Raw genomic sequence first — 18409 nt, 5'->3', positions numbered from 1 at the left:
AACAATGAATGTGTTCAGCAGATTGAAGAGATGCAATTATTTCAAGAAAGTAAAATAAATGGGACAATATGGAAAACTATCCTATCATATTCATAGTCAAATAAATCTGAACTAGTTTAGCTCACCTACCTCCTCCATGACTGCTACATACTTGAAATTAAGAAGCATAAATTAAAATTTTGCTTTACCTGGCTTCCTCTTTGTTACAAGTTGCAATTCCATCATTCGCTAGGCTCCTTAGGCGTTCCAGAAGACTTGGTTTCTCTCCTCTTTCTGACCACGGTGTAGTAGGTGTATCAGGAGCTGACGGATCTTTCCTATCTGGCCTGTCTCGATCCCTATCACGATCACGGTCACGATCTCTTCTATCCCTATCTCTGTCACTCCATCTACTGCCACGATCTCGATCCCTGTCACGTTCACGATCACGATCCCTATCACGATCACGATTTCTGTCACGACCTCTGTCTCTATCACGATCTCGATCACGTTCACGGTCCCTTATATCTCTTTCCCTATCTCTGTCTCTGTCACGGTTCCTTTCTCTGCCGCGAACCTGTCCTGGATAATCCCCACTGCCCTCTTTCAGGGAATCCAAGTCATTTACAAGCACTGAATTATTCTGACGACTATTATGATCACCAAGATGTTGACCAGAGTTCTGATGGTGTGACAATGGGCCCATGTGATTTGGCGGAGGTGCCGAAAATGGTGACATTCCATGGCCAACACCTGCAAGAATTTGACCAGCAACCCTGAAAAAAAGGATGTATAGTAAAAAATAAAATTGTGGGAGAGTTGTCAAATTGATAAAATGAATACATCAAAAGAATTAAAAATGTTTCCACACCACAATGATGAAAACAGTGGCTCATAGTCAAAGTTTCCTGTAAATAAAAATACAAAACAGAAAGGGCAGCGGGGGAGAACGGGGAGGGGGGAGAGAGGCGGGAGAGAGAGGGGAGAGAGGTGGGAAGTGGAGGGAGGGTGGAGCGAGGTGGGAAGTGGAGGGAGGGTGGAGCGAGGTGGGAAGTGGAGGGAGGGGGGAGCGAGGCGGGAAGTGGAGGGAGGGGGGAACGAGGCGGGAAGTGGAGGGAGGGGGGAGCGAGGCGGGAAGTGGAGGGAGGGGGGAGCGAGGCGGGAAGGGGCGAGAGGGGCAGAGAGGCGAGAGGGGCAGAGAGGCGAGAGGGGCAGAGAGGCGAGAGGGGCAGAGAGGCGAGAGGGGCAGAGAGGCGAGAGGGGCAGAGAGGCGAGAGGGGCAGAGAGGCGAGAGGGGCAGAGAGGCGAGAGGGGCAGAGAGGCGAGAGGGGCAGAGAGGCGAGAGGGGCAGAGAGGCGAGAGGGGCAGAGAGGCGAGAGGGGCAGAGAGGCGAGAGGGGCAGAGAGGCGAGAGGGGCAGAGAGGCGAGAGGGGCAGAGAGGCGAGAGGGGCAGAGAGGCGAGAGGGGCAGAGAGGCGAGAGGGGCAGAGAGGCGAGAGGGGCAGAGAGGCGAGAGGGGCAGAGAGGCGAGAGGGGCGGAGAGGCGAGAGGGGCGGAGAGGCGAGAGGGGCGGAGAGGCGAGAGGGGCGGAGAGGCGAGAGGGGCAGAGAGGCGAGAGGGGCAGACAGGAGAGAGGGGCAGAGAGGCGAGAGGGGCAGAGAGGCGAGAGGGGGATGGAAGGGAAGGGGGAGGGAATGGAAGGGGGAGGGCTGGGAGGAGGGGGAGGGCTGGGAGGAGGGGGAGAGATGGGAGGAGGGGAGAGCTGGGATGAAGGGGACAGCTGGGATGAAGGGGAGAGCTGGGAGGAAGGGGAGAGCTGGGAGGAAGGGGAGAGCTGGAAGGGGGAGAGCTTCACAATACCTCCCCCTCACCTCCCCTCCCCTATACTCCTCTCTGGCCCCTCTCCTCCCCTCCCAGCTCTCTCCCCCTGCCAGCTCTCCCCCCCTCCCCACTCTCTCTCAAGTGGAGATGGAGTCGGAGATGTGAAGCTCTACGGAAAAATTTTCACGTCAGATATATACTTTCAAGATGGATGAAATCTAGGTTTTGTTACATTGGCACATTTTGCAGTAACATGTCAACTTGATTGATGGAATAGATTTGTTTGTAATTTTTGTGTGTAATGTCTATTTTGTGCAAAAAATAAACTGGAACACCAGGCCACTAAAAAATGATTTGCTCCGTATAATTTATCACTAATGCAAATTTATCCACAGTCTGAATATTTTTTAGGAATCTACACCTTTACTTGGAACATATAAGAAATGAACACTGAAATCAAATGTGGCCTTACTGCTCAGAATATGATGTGCATGGAAGATAACCCAAAAATACCACCACATGCGAATTCATTATAACAGGGCACAATATGGTATTGAACAATTTGTGACTGAAGATATATGAAAAACCTTACAGCAAAGCTATGTTAAAACAATGAGTATGATTTATTTTACATGAAGAATTGATAGCTTTCAGGAAGTTGGATGTTGCGTTTGCTGAATGCTGACCCAAAACAAATTCGAAAAGAATTTCCCAGCAACGTTAGGCTTTAAAATTATTCAACTGGCATTATGTACCAATGTGCTACTGTAGATAACATTTAGATTAATTACTTAATATTAGAAACAAAACAGCAATCAAAATTGTGTGTGGATGTTGTGCCCCTGCACCAATGTTGATCTGCCAGGAAGAATATAGCCTTTGTTTTCTGTGACTCTTACTGATTACTTTATGACGGTTGAAACAGTAAGAGGAATATACTAAGCACGTTTTCTGGAATAATTTGATGAAAATATGCGACCACAATTGTTTTGGCAATGGTAAAACTAAGCAAACTGATGTACAAATTGCTGGACCATACACCTTATTAACCAGGTTTGACAACCTCCAACTCCCAGTTATTGATGCATAAAATGAAATTTGTGTCCAGAAAGCTGTTTTGAATCAAATGAAGAAGTTATGGGAGTCATGAATGGGTATTCAGCACACCTTCCAAAATCACATATCAATGAATGTGTTCACGATGAGAAAAAAAGTGGTTGGACAAAATACACTTACCTCAAAGGGGGTTGTGTCGGAAAAGAAGTGCATTTTTCACTTAAGACACACAGTTTTAGACCATGAAATGTTTCCCCTGACCCTGTGTATAGTCTTTTGGGCACCACAGGCAATACCTGATGATAGTTTGGAGCTTAAATAAAATAGACTTAACAGTATTGCTTGAATACTACAAGCTCCAGACTTCTTAATGCCAACTGGAAAATTATGTCAAACTAAAAAATCCAAACTATTTATGATAGTTTCTTTGCATGTATGTCTCCTACAAAGGATATCAGCAGATGAGGTGTAAACTGCTTGTGGCTAAAATAAAAATATCCTTATGATCTAAACAGTAAATTATCACAGTCTAGCCTTAAAGCATAAAACTTTTAATTTAAGGGACAAGCTCGAAGAGACGTACGTGTGTGTGTGTGTGTGTGTGTGTGTGTGTGAGAGAGAGAGAGAGAGAGAGAGAGAGAGAGAGAGAGAGAGAGAGAGAGAGGGGGGGGGGGGGTAGATGCACAGCAAAATTAGATGTCTACCTGGATGATGCGTCTGCAGAACTGTTTGCTTTACCATCAATATCTTCCATATCCATATCCATGTTCGAAGTGTCATCACGGCTAATTCTAGGCACCTGAACACCTGCAAATAAACCAAAAATGTTATACACTCTTAACGTGTGTAACTCTCAAAGACCCAACTTACTTCTCCATTCCAGAGATTTTCTTTGATAATAACAACTGACAGCACAAATAATAATGAAAGAGTTTCTCTGCCGCTTGAAGTCTCAGTTAAGTATATCGTCTCCAGAAAGAATTTATCAGATGAAATTTTTAAATGCCAGTTATCAGTTAGGACAATTAAAATGTGTCATCACTAATGATCATAACAGTCAACTATTAACTGCTAATGACTCATCATATGTGGAGGATAATGATGAAAACTGATTGCACGGGAAGAGCAAGGATTAACCTTTTGTAACATACCTGGTAGTGAAACAAATGATGAAAGTTACAGCACCTTCAAGAATAGAAAAATTAAGTCCACGATATACATAGAACTACTCACACACTCCCGTCACAGTGAAAAATTGTAGTCACATATCATATCATAAAGGTTACTAATAAACATGGTAATGGGCTCTGCTTGCTCATACATCACTAGCTAGCACAATTCACATAAAAAATATGCATTATATTTGGTATTATTGTCAAATTAAGTTACAACTTACTTTCACAGATATGAATTCCACGTGTAAAATGAAAAATGAACCTTATGCAGGTCTTTGTCACTATGTCAGTGTAAACTACACTGAAATCCGTAAGCTCACACTTCAAATAAAATTGCACATGACATGTTCAAAATCCAAAGCTCAAAAGACATCCATGTCGAACATTACTGGCACAATTGTGTCATCATAGATATGAAAATAGCTTAAACAAAAGACATAAACACTTGGTCAAAGGCATATGCCTGAACTACAAGGGGTGTTCAATAACCGGTGAAACACTTTTAGCGGGTTAGTTCTATTCAAGATTCCAATACACTATATTATTCTCCACTCTTCTGACTACAAAACCCTATTTTTCAATACAATCTTCATTCAGTGCGATGGCCTTACACCACCTTATTGGGAGGGCCTGCATGGCCACGGGGTAGCCCTCCACTTGTTAACGTAGGAGCCAATGTTTTGCTGCATCAATACCCTCCCTATCATCCACATACTGCTTCCTGCAGAGTGCATACTTCATTGTCCCAAACACACGGAAGTCAGAAGGCGTAAGATCACAGCTGTAGGGCAGATGAGGAAGAACAGTCCAATGAAGTTTCGTGAGTTCCTCTCGGGTGTGCAATTTTGTGTTACCACAGTTTGTTTACATTATTGTGGCAATGGACATGCCAAAATCGTTTCTTCCGTTTCCTGAAGGTAGCACAATATGCTTCAGAGCCATGCACCATGATGAAAGACGTAAATCAGAATAATCCTTCAGAGTCCCAGAAGACCGTCACCATGACCTTACCAGCTGAGGGTGTGATTGTAAACTTTTTCTTGAATAAGATGCGGTGTGGCGCCACTCCATGGATTGCTTTTTTTGTTCCTGTTTCGAAGTGATGAACTCATATTTCATTGCCCGTGAGGATGTTTGACAAAAAATAGTCATGATCAGCATCATAATGTGCAAGGAATTCCACACAGATAGGCCTTTGTTGTTCTTTATGGTCCTCTGTTAGGTGGAGAGGAACCCAGTGGGCACACACCTTTGCGTACCCCAACTGGTGGACAAGTGTGGCAGTAATACCAACAGAGATGACCAGTTGTGCAGTGAGGTGTTTGCTTGTGATTCATCGACCACCTCGAATGAGAGTGTCCACACATTCTGACATTACAGGAGTCACAGCTGTGTGTGGCCACCGGAATGCCAGAGATCAGAAAGGTTTATGCAACCTCGTTGCAATGATGACAGACACCTCGCCCAACAACTCACTGTGCTTTTGTTCACTGCCAGATCTCTCTAGACGTTCTGCGAGCCTCTGAATATCTGCAATGCTGTGGTTTTCCAACAATGGAAACTGAATGACCACTCTTTGCTCGGAGCACACCTCCATTACAGCCACCGTTTTGCAGGCTACATGTAACACCACTATCTATCGAAATTTTATGAAACTATATGAGCTGACTATTTCACACTGCCACACAAAAAATTCTGCATTACTTCAACTGAAATTGGCTGAGAAAAAATGTGTTGCATTACTTCTTGAATGTCCCTTGCCAATAGCACAAAAGCATGAAATAAAGTGTTTTCTTTAAAAAATAAAAACAGCCTATGCAGGGCAGTGACTTCCTTCATGAAATTAGCAGCGGCTCTGGACACACGTATACAAAACACTACGCATGCATTACCTCACCAGGTATTGGGTAAGGAGCTCAAATACCACTGAAAAAAAGTTAAAATAATTCAGCGTATAGAGAACATTCATTTTAATAAGATGTGTTTGAAAGACAAGCTTGTTCCTAATTACACTGCAGTTACTGCGTAGTGTGGAGCACAGAGACACGATGCAGGCCAGGACACAACTACACAGAATGGAGCAGAGAGTTCATTGTTGCACAGCAATGTTCCAATGAGCATCAATAAAGTTGGAAAACTAGAAGAGCCGTCCAGAGCACATATGAACAAAACAAAAAATTTCCTTTGATATACCAACACAGTGCAAAACCTGTTCATTGTTGTGCAGAGTTACACAGTTTCAAGTGAACAATGCACACACCATGCTGCACTGAACCTCTTTCCTTGGTTTTGTGTGTTACAGTAAAATGCATAAAAATGTACTGTGAAGTTAAGTGGTTTAAAGAGGAGATTCGTTATCAATTTAAATGTAAAACTGATTACATTGTGATTTGTATTTAGCTCATATGGCGTTGGGTACATCTCTGACAGACACACAAGTTGACACGTGTACAAATAATGGAGCCAATACTTTGTACATCTGGTAAACAAAGAGGTCAGTTCTAGGCACAAGAGGAAGTTATATGATCTCTATACCACTAAATGAATACAAGTTAGTGACATTAAGGATGAGAAAATAATGTTTCCAACTTAAATTTAGTAAACAAGGAGAAAACCTAACAAACATAATATTTTCTCAATCTGAGCTTAACCTACTCAAGAAAGGCCTTAAATTTAATGTAGAGCCCACATTTAAAGACAGTGTGATCAACCACTTAACAGCTAACACAAAAATAGCACTTGACAAGACTCGCCTGCAAATTTACCAAAAAAAATAGAATTACAAGCAAAATCGCTATCTTAACTGAAGAGCAGCTAAAACATGACAGGAATACCAAACATAATAGAGATTACACAAACAAAGTAATGTGGTATGAACAAGAACGTAGTACCACAGTACAAGCTTTTGATGATAATAATAATGTCATAAATCTTGAGAAAGATTCGACAAATAAATTTAATGCAATGATTAAAAAACTCCCTAAAAAACTGTGGAATGATATTCTCAGCACAATAGGTTAGGGTCTGTGTAGTAATCAATCCCAGAACTCCCACCCTCAATCAAAAATTCACAAGCAAACTGCATTAACAGTCCTGCATATCTAATTAGTAAAAAATCGAATATAATAAAAATGAGTACACTTTTGAAACAAATTACTCAGTTAAAAATATTGTGAACACGGTGAATGAAATAAAAATAGTGGAGCAAAATTTGTCTCATTTGATATTTTAAACTTATATTACAATGTTCCAGAAACAATCAATATTATAAAAGATAATCTACTTCAAACAAAGATGATGTGACTTACCAAATGAAAGTCCTGGCAGGTCGACAGACACATAAACAAACACAAACATACACACAAAATTCAAGCTTTCGCAACAAACTGTTGCTCCCGGGATTGGAATGACTCCTTACCCTCTTCCCTCTCCTTCCCTCTTTCCTGATGAGGCAACAGTTTGTTGCGAAAGCTTGAATTTTGTGTGTATGTTTGTGTTTGTTTGTGTGTCTGTCGACCTGCCACGACTTTCATTTGGTAAGTCACATCATCTTTGTTTTTAGATATATTTTTCCTACGTGGAATGTTTCCCTCTATTATAACCAGATAATCTACTTCCTTACAGAAAGGTTATCATAGCAGAGATAGATGAAACTGTAGGATTAGGGCAGTTGATCTTATCATTTAACTACTTTTTATTCAATGAGGTGTACTCTCAACATGAAAGTGTTGACATGGGTAACTATATAGCTGGCACATTAGTGGATATTTTTGTAACACACACTAAGAACAAATTTTTTAATGAATACACATGCATAGGCGAAAAGATAATTTACTACGAAAGATATGTAGACAACGCACTTGTCTTATTCAACTGAGGCACACATGAAATCAATACAATGGTGGCTCAACTGAATAGTTTGCATCCTAAGATGAAATTTACAGTGGAAATAGAGCAGCAACGTAGTGTTACCTTCATTGACCTGACCCTCACCAACATTAATAGTAGCCACTATTTCAGTGTTTATTGAAAACAAACAACAGACACTGTCAGCCACAGCCAGAATTACATAAGAAAGCTAGAGCCCTGAAAATGTCCATCAGACAGGAAGAGTGTTATATTGAAATAAGTCACTGTTACGAATGGGTATGAAAGCAATATATTGATCAGTTGGTCACAATGAAGAAACATGGTCACTATAAGATGCATTCACAAATGGAAAAGAGTAAAGAAATACCAAGATATGCTGTACTGCCATACTACAACAAAATATCTGACAGAATAGCTCGTTTGCTCAGTAATATGGGTGTGCACGTCAGTTTCTGAACCCTCATCTCTTTAGGCAAGACAATCAGGCATGCTAAAAAGAAAATTACCGAGTTGGGATTTACAAAATCAGCTGTGACACATGCGATAATTTCTAAATCAGAGATGATTTAATAATACAAGATTGAGGGAACATATTCTTCTAGCAACAGCAACACTTCATCAAAAGTCTCACCTGCATAGTAAGAGCTATGTCACTAAAGATACTGATGCTGCTGTGGATCTATCACATAAGGTAGGCAAAGGATGTCTCATGAATATTTTAGAAGAGATCGAGACTTTTAGCGATTTTAATAAACACACAGAAAAGATTTTAAATCAACAGAATTGAAAAACAGATGGTTTTTAGACAATTTTTATACAACTTTGAAACAGTTGTTCTTCCGTCTCACTTGGAATGCATCTCCCTATCTGTAAATGTATATGATGTAACTCTTTTATAACGGACCTTCCTAAGATGTAATTATCACCATTTGTAATGATCTCCTGCCACAATTAGTAGACGATTCCCAGATATCTGAGACAATTTTATTTCATTATACTGTGACCATACCTATATCGATGCTTCAATGTTTTGTTTATTATTTGTATTATTGTTTTAAGAGATTCCATTTTGCAAGGTAACATGCAACGGTCATATGAAATGGTCCCAACGGCTGAGGGAGGACTGCATGCCATCACTTACTGAGACGGTAGAAGACTTTGAGAACGCAGTCCCTTGTTCCACGTATGTAATGTAGCAATTTTGTGACTGGGCCATGTTTTCATAGTGTTTTGACTAGCTCTTTGCACCCTAAAAATGCAATAAAGGCCTGCACAATCCCCGTCTAAATCATAAAATTTTTTGGAAGCTTCAAAGCTTCATGTGTCCCCAATATTAGCATGTTTCACTTATGAGATTTTCTGAATAACTTTTAATAATGCATTTGACCAAATGTGTATTTCCACTGTTTAAGCTATTTTTATATCTCTTATGATACAACCATGCATTAAAATTCGTTCAAATGTATGTCATTTGATTTTTGTCGTTGACCATATTATGTTTAGTTTTATTTGAAATGTGAACTAACAGATTTTAGTGTGGTTTACAATGGCACAGTGACAAAGACCCACTTAAGGATTGCAGTTTATCAGAGAGAGAGAGAGAGAGAGAATTAGCTAATAGTGTAAAAGCATGAAATAACACGTTTATTTCCAGTATAAAAACAGCCTACACAGGACACTAACTTCCCTCAAGATATTTGCAGCAGCTGTGGACTCATACACACAAACAACTATGTACGAAAAACGTTGGCCGCTGAGATTTGCAACAATGACTGTAGCTCTTTCAATATGACAAATCTATGACACACTATGACAGAAATAGTGAGAATGTCAAAGTAAAATACACCACTCACTACAGCATTTCTTCCTCATCCAAATGTAATCATCATCATCATCAGTTTCAGGTCACCCATTCAAAAGCAAACAGATTACCCACATCATGGAGACCAGCATGAGGCATATCTAATAAGACAGCAACAGAGACTGCTGGGTGGCAGCACTGACTGTAGTGGACCAGCCCACCAGCAAGCCAGAATGAACGAAACATTGTTTGGCCACTCTGACACAACAGATGGCTGATACACTCCACAGAGGGACTGATAGCATGGGCACACCTGCTGTTCTGCAATCTTTCTTACACCATTTTAAAGAAACTATTTGGTAAAAAAAATTATTCTTTTTTATCATGTAGCTTCAGTCTTCAGTTTCACAGTGAAGTGCCCATCATTTAGTTAATGGTCATACTTACTGTGGAATTTCCCAATGAACTAACACACTGCACAAAATTCAAATAGATTGCGACAAAAAATAGGAGTTGCTATGAATTTACACTTTGTGCAGGTTAGGTCATACACTGCTATAAATGAAATGTAGCTAACATACTCAATTTTTCTTTAAACTTGGGAGGAAATCTATATCTAACTCCAATCTCATGAAAATTGATTTTACGTAGCGGGTTCACTTCTACTCATGCACTCTTAAAGGTACAGTGGTAATGAAATATTCATAACATCTGTTGTATCTCCTAACTTGTTTGAGATACTGAAATGGGTTTCTCGCACACAAAGAGGGTAGTCTTTCACTATACGATTAACACATAATCATAATTAATGGAATAATCCATTTTTTACAGGGACAGCGATAGCTGGTGGAATGAGAATTAGTGTGGCTTTGTAACAACACAAGTGAAGAAATTACATACTTATTTTTATCCTGAGAATGTGGTTTTTCACAAGCTGTTCACCTGATTTGTCCTCAGTTCCTTATTTTATTAAACCACTGTTTCATGATTCCATCACAATTGCAACTGCATTAGCATGTTAGTGGGATTCCTGTGTAAACTTCAGTGTGTTTTGCACAAGAAGTAAATTTTAATGTGACAACAAGAGAAATGTAGATGTTACTCAAAATTCACCACTGACGACACTTCTCTGAATGTAAAGAAAGGTTAATAAGTCAAATGAAAATAAACAGCTCCTTCTGCTTCAATTTCAATGGAATCTGCAACCCAGTAAGTTTCTAATAATGAACAGCTTGGGGCATGGTGGGTTATTCTCTCATTATCCATTAAACAATCAGTCCATATGCCTAGATAGGTTTAAGGTTGTCTGCCCCTTCACGCTGCAATGGTAGATACTTGTTTAGCTGACAAATGCAGTGTTGACGAAAATTCGACTACATACCTACCACGCAAAGGCCACATAACTCCAGTCCATGAGCAGTAGCTGAAAGTGAGTTAAACTTGCACAATTCATTTGAAAAAATGTCTAAAATTTCCTTTAAGTTGGTTTGTTGTCATTAAAACACAGAAAATAACTTTCAAGCCCATATTTAATATCCCGACATCATTATGCAATTCTACTGACGTCTCTGTTAGTAAAGAAGTGCTCACTATAATGTCTCGTAATCAGCAGGAAACACCACGTGGAGTTTATGTACGACATGTGATGTTCAAATGTGAATATCTCCTAAAATTAACTACTCTCAAAGCTCAAACTTTCCCAAAATACTGGATACTGTACTCGCTTTTCGTCAACGACATGTAGAACCAATCAAACTGTGCGAATTTCTTAATTTTGGTATAAATTTGATCAGCATGGTTTAACGTAGGTGTTTACCAGAAGATTGCTCCCAAGCGACTATACTGACTCATAGATTTTAGGCACAGAACCCGACTTGAATGTGCGGAAAATGCTAAATTCCTACTAGCTAGTATGTGAAGCAGCCAATCTAATTACCACAAGTAATTTAGACTACAAATCTCATAATGTTGAAACTAAATAAAATTTAATGAAAAAATAAATACAATTACTTTCCACAAAATAAATTACTAATAAATTTAATACTCAACACCCCTTCTGGCTGCCTTTTACAAACTCACGTTGACTCAAACATACATCACAAATCCTCCTATTGCACAAAAACCTTCTCACATACATTTACACAGTTTCAATAAAATACCACATCCTCACTTTAAGTATGCCCTTCATTCACTCTCCCACTCTCCCCAAAACACTCACACCACCACAACACGATGAAACAATAATTTTCCAAAGTACTTTTAACTATTTCAGAAATTTGTGGTAATGAAACCAAACATAATTCCAGAAAATCAGATTATAGGAACCTATCCTCTTGGCTGTAGTTTCAAATGAAACTATAGATGTATACATTACAGTTCCTTATTCAGTTTCTCAATACCAGCACAGGTATTGTGTGTTTTAGGTAAAGAATTATATCTCCGAAAGTACTGAAGTTATTGATTTGAAATTTTAACAATAGGGTTAAGTTACCCATAGAATTTGGTATACTAAGTGTGAAAAAGTTCGATTAATATTTAATGGTACTTCTTCAGATGCACAGAGTGCTAAGTAAGTATCTGGCTCGCTCAGCCCAGTAGCTAGCACCAGCTGCGTCAGTGTGAGAACGAAACATCAGCTCTCCTCCCAGCTCCACGGCAAGCTATGCTTTCAATGCAAGATGACAACTCATAATAATCTGCTATGTTAGAACATGGTACTGAAACTTAGCGAAGTATTTACTTTCTACACCTCAATGATCTGAGAAATATGAAAAATTCACACCATATTTTTGGTCCTATGAGGCAAGGACTAAACTTATTCACCTCAGATATCTTTTAATTTATATAAGATACTGACAATCTATTTTCCCTTTGACAAGCAGTTGGCATGATGCTGCAAGTCGGTGAAGTGATAACAGGTTCAAAGCTACAACATACATTGCCTCAACAAGAAGTACTATTCTGGAGCCAAAAAGGAGCGTAGTTCTATTTGTTAAAGCACCGTTAATTCCTTTTATATGCTGCTGTAACTACTCATCAAGGCCAAAACAGATTATAATATATCAAAAAGATCTTTTAGGTGAAATAGTTCAGCAACACCATTTAAATGGGGATAGGAACTGTGTGCTGCGAATTGTTTTCGTATTTCTCACTGGAGCATAGAAATAAAATCCCTCAGCCACTATTCATTATTACACACACACACACACACACACACACACACACACACACACACACAGTGTTACCAGAGTCGACTAAAACTGCAACAGGAGTTATTTATTTTCGCTCAACTTACTGAACTTACTTCACTTCCTGAGAAGCAACATCAGTGGTAAATTTGGAGTAACACTAACATTTCTCCTGTTGCCATATTAAAATTTGCTTATTCTGCCACAACACAGTGAAGTTTACATAATGTCTCCTCACTAACATGCTACCGCTGTTGTGATAATGACAAAATCCTGAGAGAGAGTTTAATTAAACAAGGAACTAAGGGGAAATCAGGTCAACAGCTTATGAAAGGGAACATTCTCAGAAAAAAATAATTATCATCATAAATGTGTATCAGTAATTTCTTCACTTCTGCTGTTGCAATGCATACTAATTCTCATTTCATCAGCCATTGATGACCCTTAAAACATTTTATTAATCCATTGAAAAAGTGTGCAGTTACTGAATATTGAAAGAACTGTGACAGACACCCAAACAACAGGGAACTGACATGCATTGAGACTACGAAATAGTGCATTGATAATGGCTAGGCACTAGTCAAAATCTGGATTTGCCAAATGAAACCCGCAAAAAAGGATGACTGACTGCTGTGCTCTATCATTTATAAATCAGATCACTGTCGCTGAGTGCACCCACGTTCCTTATGGAAGGTAACCTGATGAATTTCTACAGAAACAGAAACTACTACATAATAGGTATAAAACAAAGCATAGGGATATAGACAGATATGCTGAATGAAACACATTTGTCAGGCAAGAGAGCAATGCGTAAAACCTTCAGTGACTTACTGTAGCAGAATATTGTCAAATTAGCTTTGACAAAACTCAAAGAAAGTTTCATCATATGTAAAGGCTGTTAGTGGCACCAAAGTTAATGTCCCATCACTCACTGACAAGACTGTAACTTAAGCTGAGAGTAGCAAAGCAAAAGCAGAAATGCTCAACTCTGTTTTCAAATATTTCTTTACAAAGAAAAACCCAGTATTGCCCCTACTTAATTCTTGTACCACTGAAAAGATGAATGAAATAGATATTAGTGGCAGTAGTGTTGAGAAACTGTTGAAATGGTTAAAAATAAGCAGAGCTCCAGTGTCCGATGGAATCATTATTAGATTCTATACTCAATTCACTGCTGAGTTAGCCCCTCCGTTAACTGTAATCTATCGTGGATCCCTCAAACAAAAAACTGTGCCAAGTAGTTGGAAGAAAGCATAGGTCAGACCTGTCTACAAGAAGGGTAAAAAAAGTGGCCCACAAAAGTACCATCCTATATCCCAGACATCCATTTGTTGTAGAACCTTAGAATATATTCTGAGCTCCAATGTAATGAGGTATCTCGAATAGAATGACCTCCTCCATGCCAACCTGCAAGGATTTCGCAAACGTAGATCATGTGAAACCCAACTCTCACTTTTCTCACGTGGCATCCAGAAAGCCATGGATCAAGGCAGTCTGGTAGATGTAGTATTTCTCAATTTCTGAAAAGCATTTGACTCGGTACCACACCTACGCTTTTTATCAGAAGTTCTATCACAGGGGGTACCAGATGAAATATGTGACTGGATTGAGGATTACTTGGTAGGGAGGACACAGCACATTATCTTGGATGGAGAATCATCAACAAATATAGAAGTAACTTTGAGTGTACTGCTCGGAAGCATGTTGGGTCCCTTGCTGTTAATGTTGTATATTAATGATCTTGCAGACAATATTAATAGTAACCTCAGACTTTTCACAGATGATGCAGTTATCTACAACAAAATACAGTCTTAACAAAGCTGTACAAGTATTCAGACAGATTTGATAATATTTCAAAGCGGTTCAATGATTGGCAGTTTGCATTAAATATTCGAAAATGTAAACTTGTGCGCTTCACAAAAATAAGGTACCCTATGAATGTAATATCAGTGAGTCACAGCTGGAATCTGTAAACTCAGATACTTGCAAGAATGACTTAGTAGGGACATGAAGTTGAATGACCACATGGGCTCAGTCATGGGTAAAGCAAGTGGCAGACTTTGGTTTACTGGTATAATACTAGGGAAATGCAGTCAGTTTACGAAGGCTACTGCTTACAAATCAACTGTGCGACCCATCTTAGAATACTGCTCAAGTGTGTGTGGCCTGTACCAAATAGGACTGGCAGAGGCTATTGAACGTATACAGAGAAGGGTAGCAAGAATGGTCATAGGCTTGTTTGACATGTGGGAGAGTGTCACTGACATGTTGAAAGAACTGTACTGGCAGATTCTTTAAGATACACAGAAACTGTTCCCAGAATGTCTACTAATGAAGATTTGAGAACAGGCTTTAAATGATGACTCTGGAAATATACTAGAGCCTCCTACATATCACTCCCATAGGGCTCATGAGGATAAGATTAGATTAATTACAGCATGGACAGAGGCAAAGGAACATACCCTCTGCCACGCACTTCACAATGGTTCACAGAGTATAGATGTAGACACAGAACAGTGTCACATGACTTCACTTCACAAGACACTGCAGGGAGGTTTGGAATTTAATCCATGGTGGAAAGACTGGTGATCGGAAACTTTACACCACCACCTTTCCTCTCCTTGACGGAGAAATATTGGCAGTGAAAATTTCATTCCCAGTTTGAACCAGCTTACCTCTGAGTTGAGTGCTACCCCAGAGGCACAAGTTAGCGACCTTGGCTATGGAGGCACGTAAGTAATGCACATTATACAATAAAAGATTACTTAGAGGACTCAGAGTAGACAATAATGATGAAAAGAGAAAACTATAACACCGTCAAATTATACTAAATAATGACAATGCAATACTCTTGTAAGAAAATGTGCCAAGGTCTATAGTGCATAACTAATGTCTTGTCAATCCTCTGAATTCAAAATCTCGCTCCTCAGGGAAGCAGGAAACTCAGATGGACTGAAAGGAGTGTGTCGAGACATACATGTTCTTGGTCCTGGAGTAACCAGTGGGTATTATGACAAATCTTGTATTATTGTGAGATGAGCCCTGGATGAGTAAATAAAAGATTACTAGCTACCAATTAGTACAGCACCGTACACACTAATGTACCCCCTAGACGGCCGCAGTGGCCGAGCGGTTCTAGGTGCTTCAGTCTGGAACTGCGCGGTGTTATGGTCGCAGGTTCGAATCCTGCCTCGGGCATGGATGTGTATGATGTCCTTAGGTTAGTTAGGTTTAAGTAGTTCTAAGTTCTAGGGGACTGATGACCTCAGATGTTAAGTCCCATAGTGCTCAGAGCCATTTTTAATGTACCCCCTACCGGGTGCCATCTTTGGTTTGGTGTTGGTGGACTAAAGGAATGTGTATACTCAGTTCACAGTGAAATAATTTGTTACCTAACTGTGGCTGTAGACAATGTAACACTTGAGGCCGTGCACCAATGCTGTGCCAATAATAAAGATGAAGATTTTGAAACTTATGTTCACTTCAACCCATCTTCTACTCATGCATACACCTATCACTAGAGTACAACTGCATTGATGAGCCAAAACATTATGACCACTGCCCACTGCAAGATTGACTGTTGCCTAGTGTCGCTGTCGGTACATGATGCAGTACAGAAAGTATGTAAGAGGAGCAGGGATGAATGGAGAAATCCACTGACATAAGCGACTTTGCCAAAGAGTAGATTGTTTTGGCCCAGCTCTTGGGAATGTGCATCTCTGAAATGGTGTAGCTGGTTGGCAGTTTTCATTCTATTCTTATGACCATCTATGTAAAGTGGTTTAGGGACAGTGAAACCATGAGTGGGCAATTAGATGTTGGACTCAAAGCCTCATCACAGAATGTGGAGGTCTGAGGATTGTACACGCGGTCCAAGCAAGATAGTAGGTGATCTGTGGCAGATCTGATGCCAGAGTACAATGCTGGTGCAGGCACAAGTGTTTTGAAGCACACCTTTCAGTGTACACTGTTGAAAGTGGGTGCCTGCAGCAGACAAATAAATACTGTGTGTTCCCTTGCTGACCCACTAGCATCATCAATTATGATGGCAGTGAGCACAGGATCACTGAGATTGGACCATGGATCAATGGAAAGATGTTGCCTGGTTGCATAAATCATGTTTCTTGTTACACAAGGCTGATAATAGCTTATGGACACCCTTTCACCTTGGAGAATGATTACTCGAAACACGCACTACACCATGGACACAGTGCAGTGGGAACAGCATTATACTACAAGGGATGTTCACCATAGCTTCCGTGAGACCTCTGGTAGTAATCAAATGCACCTCAACAGCTGTGGACTGTGTGAACATTATTGCAGACCATCTGCATACCTTAATGCTTTACTTCTTTCCTGATGGAGATGGCATCATCCAGCAGGATAATTGTATGCCTCAGAGTGCCACAATCATGCTACAATAGCGAACTGACACGTCCTGGCCATCAAATTTACTTGATCTGAACCCAATTGATCATCTGGAACACTATCAGATGTCAGTTCCACACTAACAAATCACCAGTCTGTCATTTACGAAAATTGCGTGACCTGTGCATAGACATCTAGTGCCACATACCTTCAGAAACCTAGCAAGAATTGTCAAATCCACGTCATGTAGTCTCGCTGCTGTATTGCATTCCAAAGGTGGACCAACATGGTATTTATTACTTGGCAAAGTGAAGTGGCAATCTCACCAAGGTGGCAACACTGTCGCACTTATGCCCAAGAAACAAAAAGGGGAAGTAATACTTGTGCACACACCAGTATTCTTACAAGTGGAGCACTGTTACACGTAGTCTGTTTATCACCGCTTATACACGACACAATCTGTGGAAGATGAAAATCTAATTTTGAAATCAGTATCTGATGTCTGCTATCGTGTTTACATGTTAGGCCTCAAACTATTTTGCTAAACCAATCAAATATCGATTTTTGAATGTCACTTGTCAAATATGATTTTTTTTTTTTTTTTTTTTTTTTACGGAGAGAGGAACAAGAAGAGATATTCAAAACTCTTATCCATGCAAGATTGTTTTATTGCTCTCACCAGATCACTTGCATTATGGAAACTGAACATTATTGTAATGAAAAATTTTGGACACTTACAATGGCTAAAAATATTCAAAATGGATATAAATATTGTCACTAATCACAAAAACTATTTCACGTGACGTTCGACATAATTAAAATTAATATTCATGTTCAAAGCATTGGCACAGCATGGTAGTTAAGATACAATCATAACAAGCAAAGGCTTGTGGGTTGGAATAGTGTCAGGTGCTTTGAAATTTTTACTTTTTAATCCTTAGGAAAATGACTTGATTAATTATTTTTAACCAATTAATTGTATTTATTTTAGTTCCAATCCTTTGTCATGTCATTTAACCACTGAGTTAAGTTTCTATTTGCCCATTATGCTACAGATAGTTTCAAAAAGTCGATTCCACACCTTCCCTTGTAAGTTACCGGATATTTTGTCACCAGGAAACGAATGTGGACAAGTGTATTTGCCAGTAAGAG

The 18409-nt window shown here is 39.8% G+C and overlaps 1 protein-coding gene across 1 annotated transcript in view; it reads right to left on the bottom strand.

Annotated features, from left to right (window-relative positions):
* Positions 1 to 18409, bottom strand: part of LOC126248207 (uncharacterized) — a 194044-nt gene that overhangs the window by 35261 nt on the left and 140374 nt on the right. The window contains exons 16-17 of the mRNA XM_049949019.1: positions 3560 to 3662; positions 189 to 755 (exon numbers count right to left, since the gene is read on the bottom strand). Of these exons, the coding sequence (XP_049804976.1) occupies positions 189 to 755; positions 3560 to 3662 (670 nt within the window). The remainder of the gene's footprint in view (positions 1 to 188; positions 756 to 3559; positions 3663 to 18409) is intronic.

The sequence above is a fragment of the Schistocerca nitens genome, chromosome 3 (genome assembly GCF_023898315.1).
Source record: "Schistocerca nitens isolate TAMUIC-IGC-003100 chromosome 3, iqSchNite1.1, whole genome shotgun sequence".
Classification (NCBI taxonomy): Eukaryota; Metazoa; Arthropoda; class Insecta; order Orthoptera; family Acrididae; genus Schistocerca; species Schistocerca nitens.
This window is presented reverse-complemented; position numbering and strand designations above follow the sequence as displayed.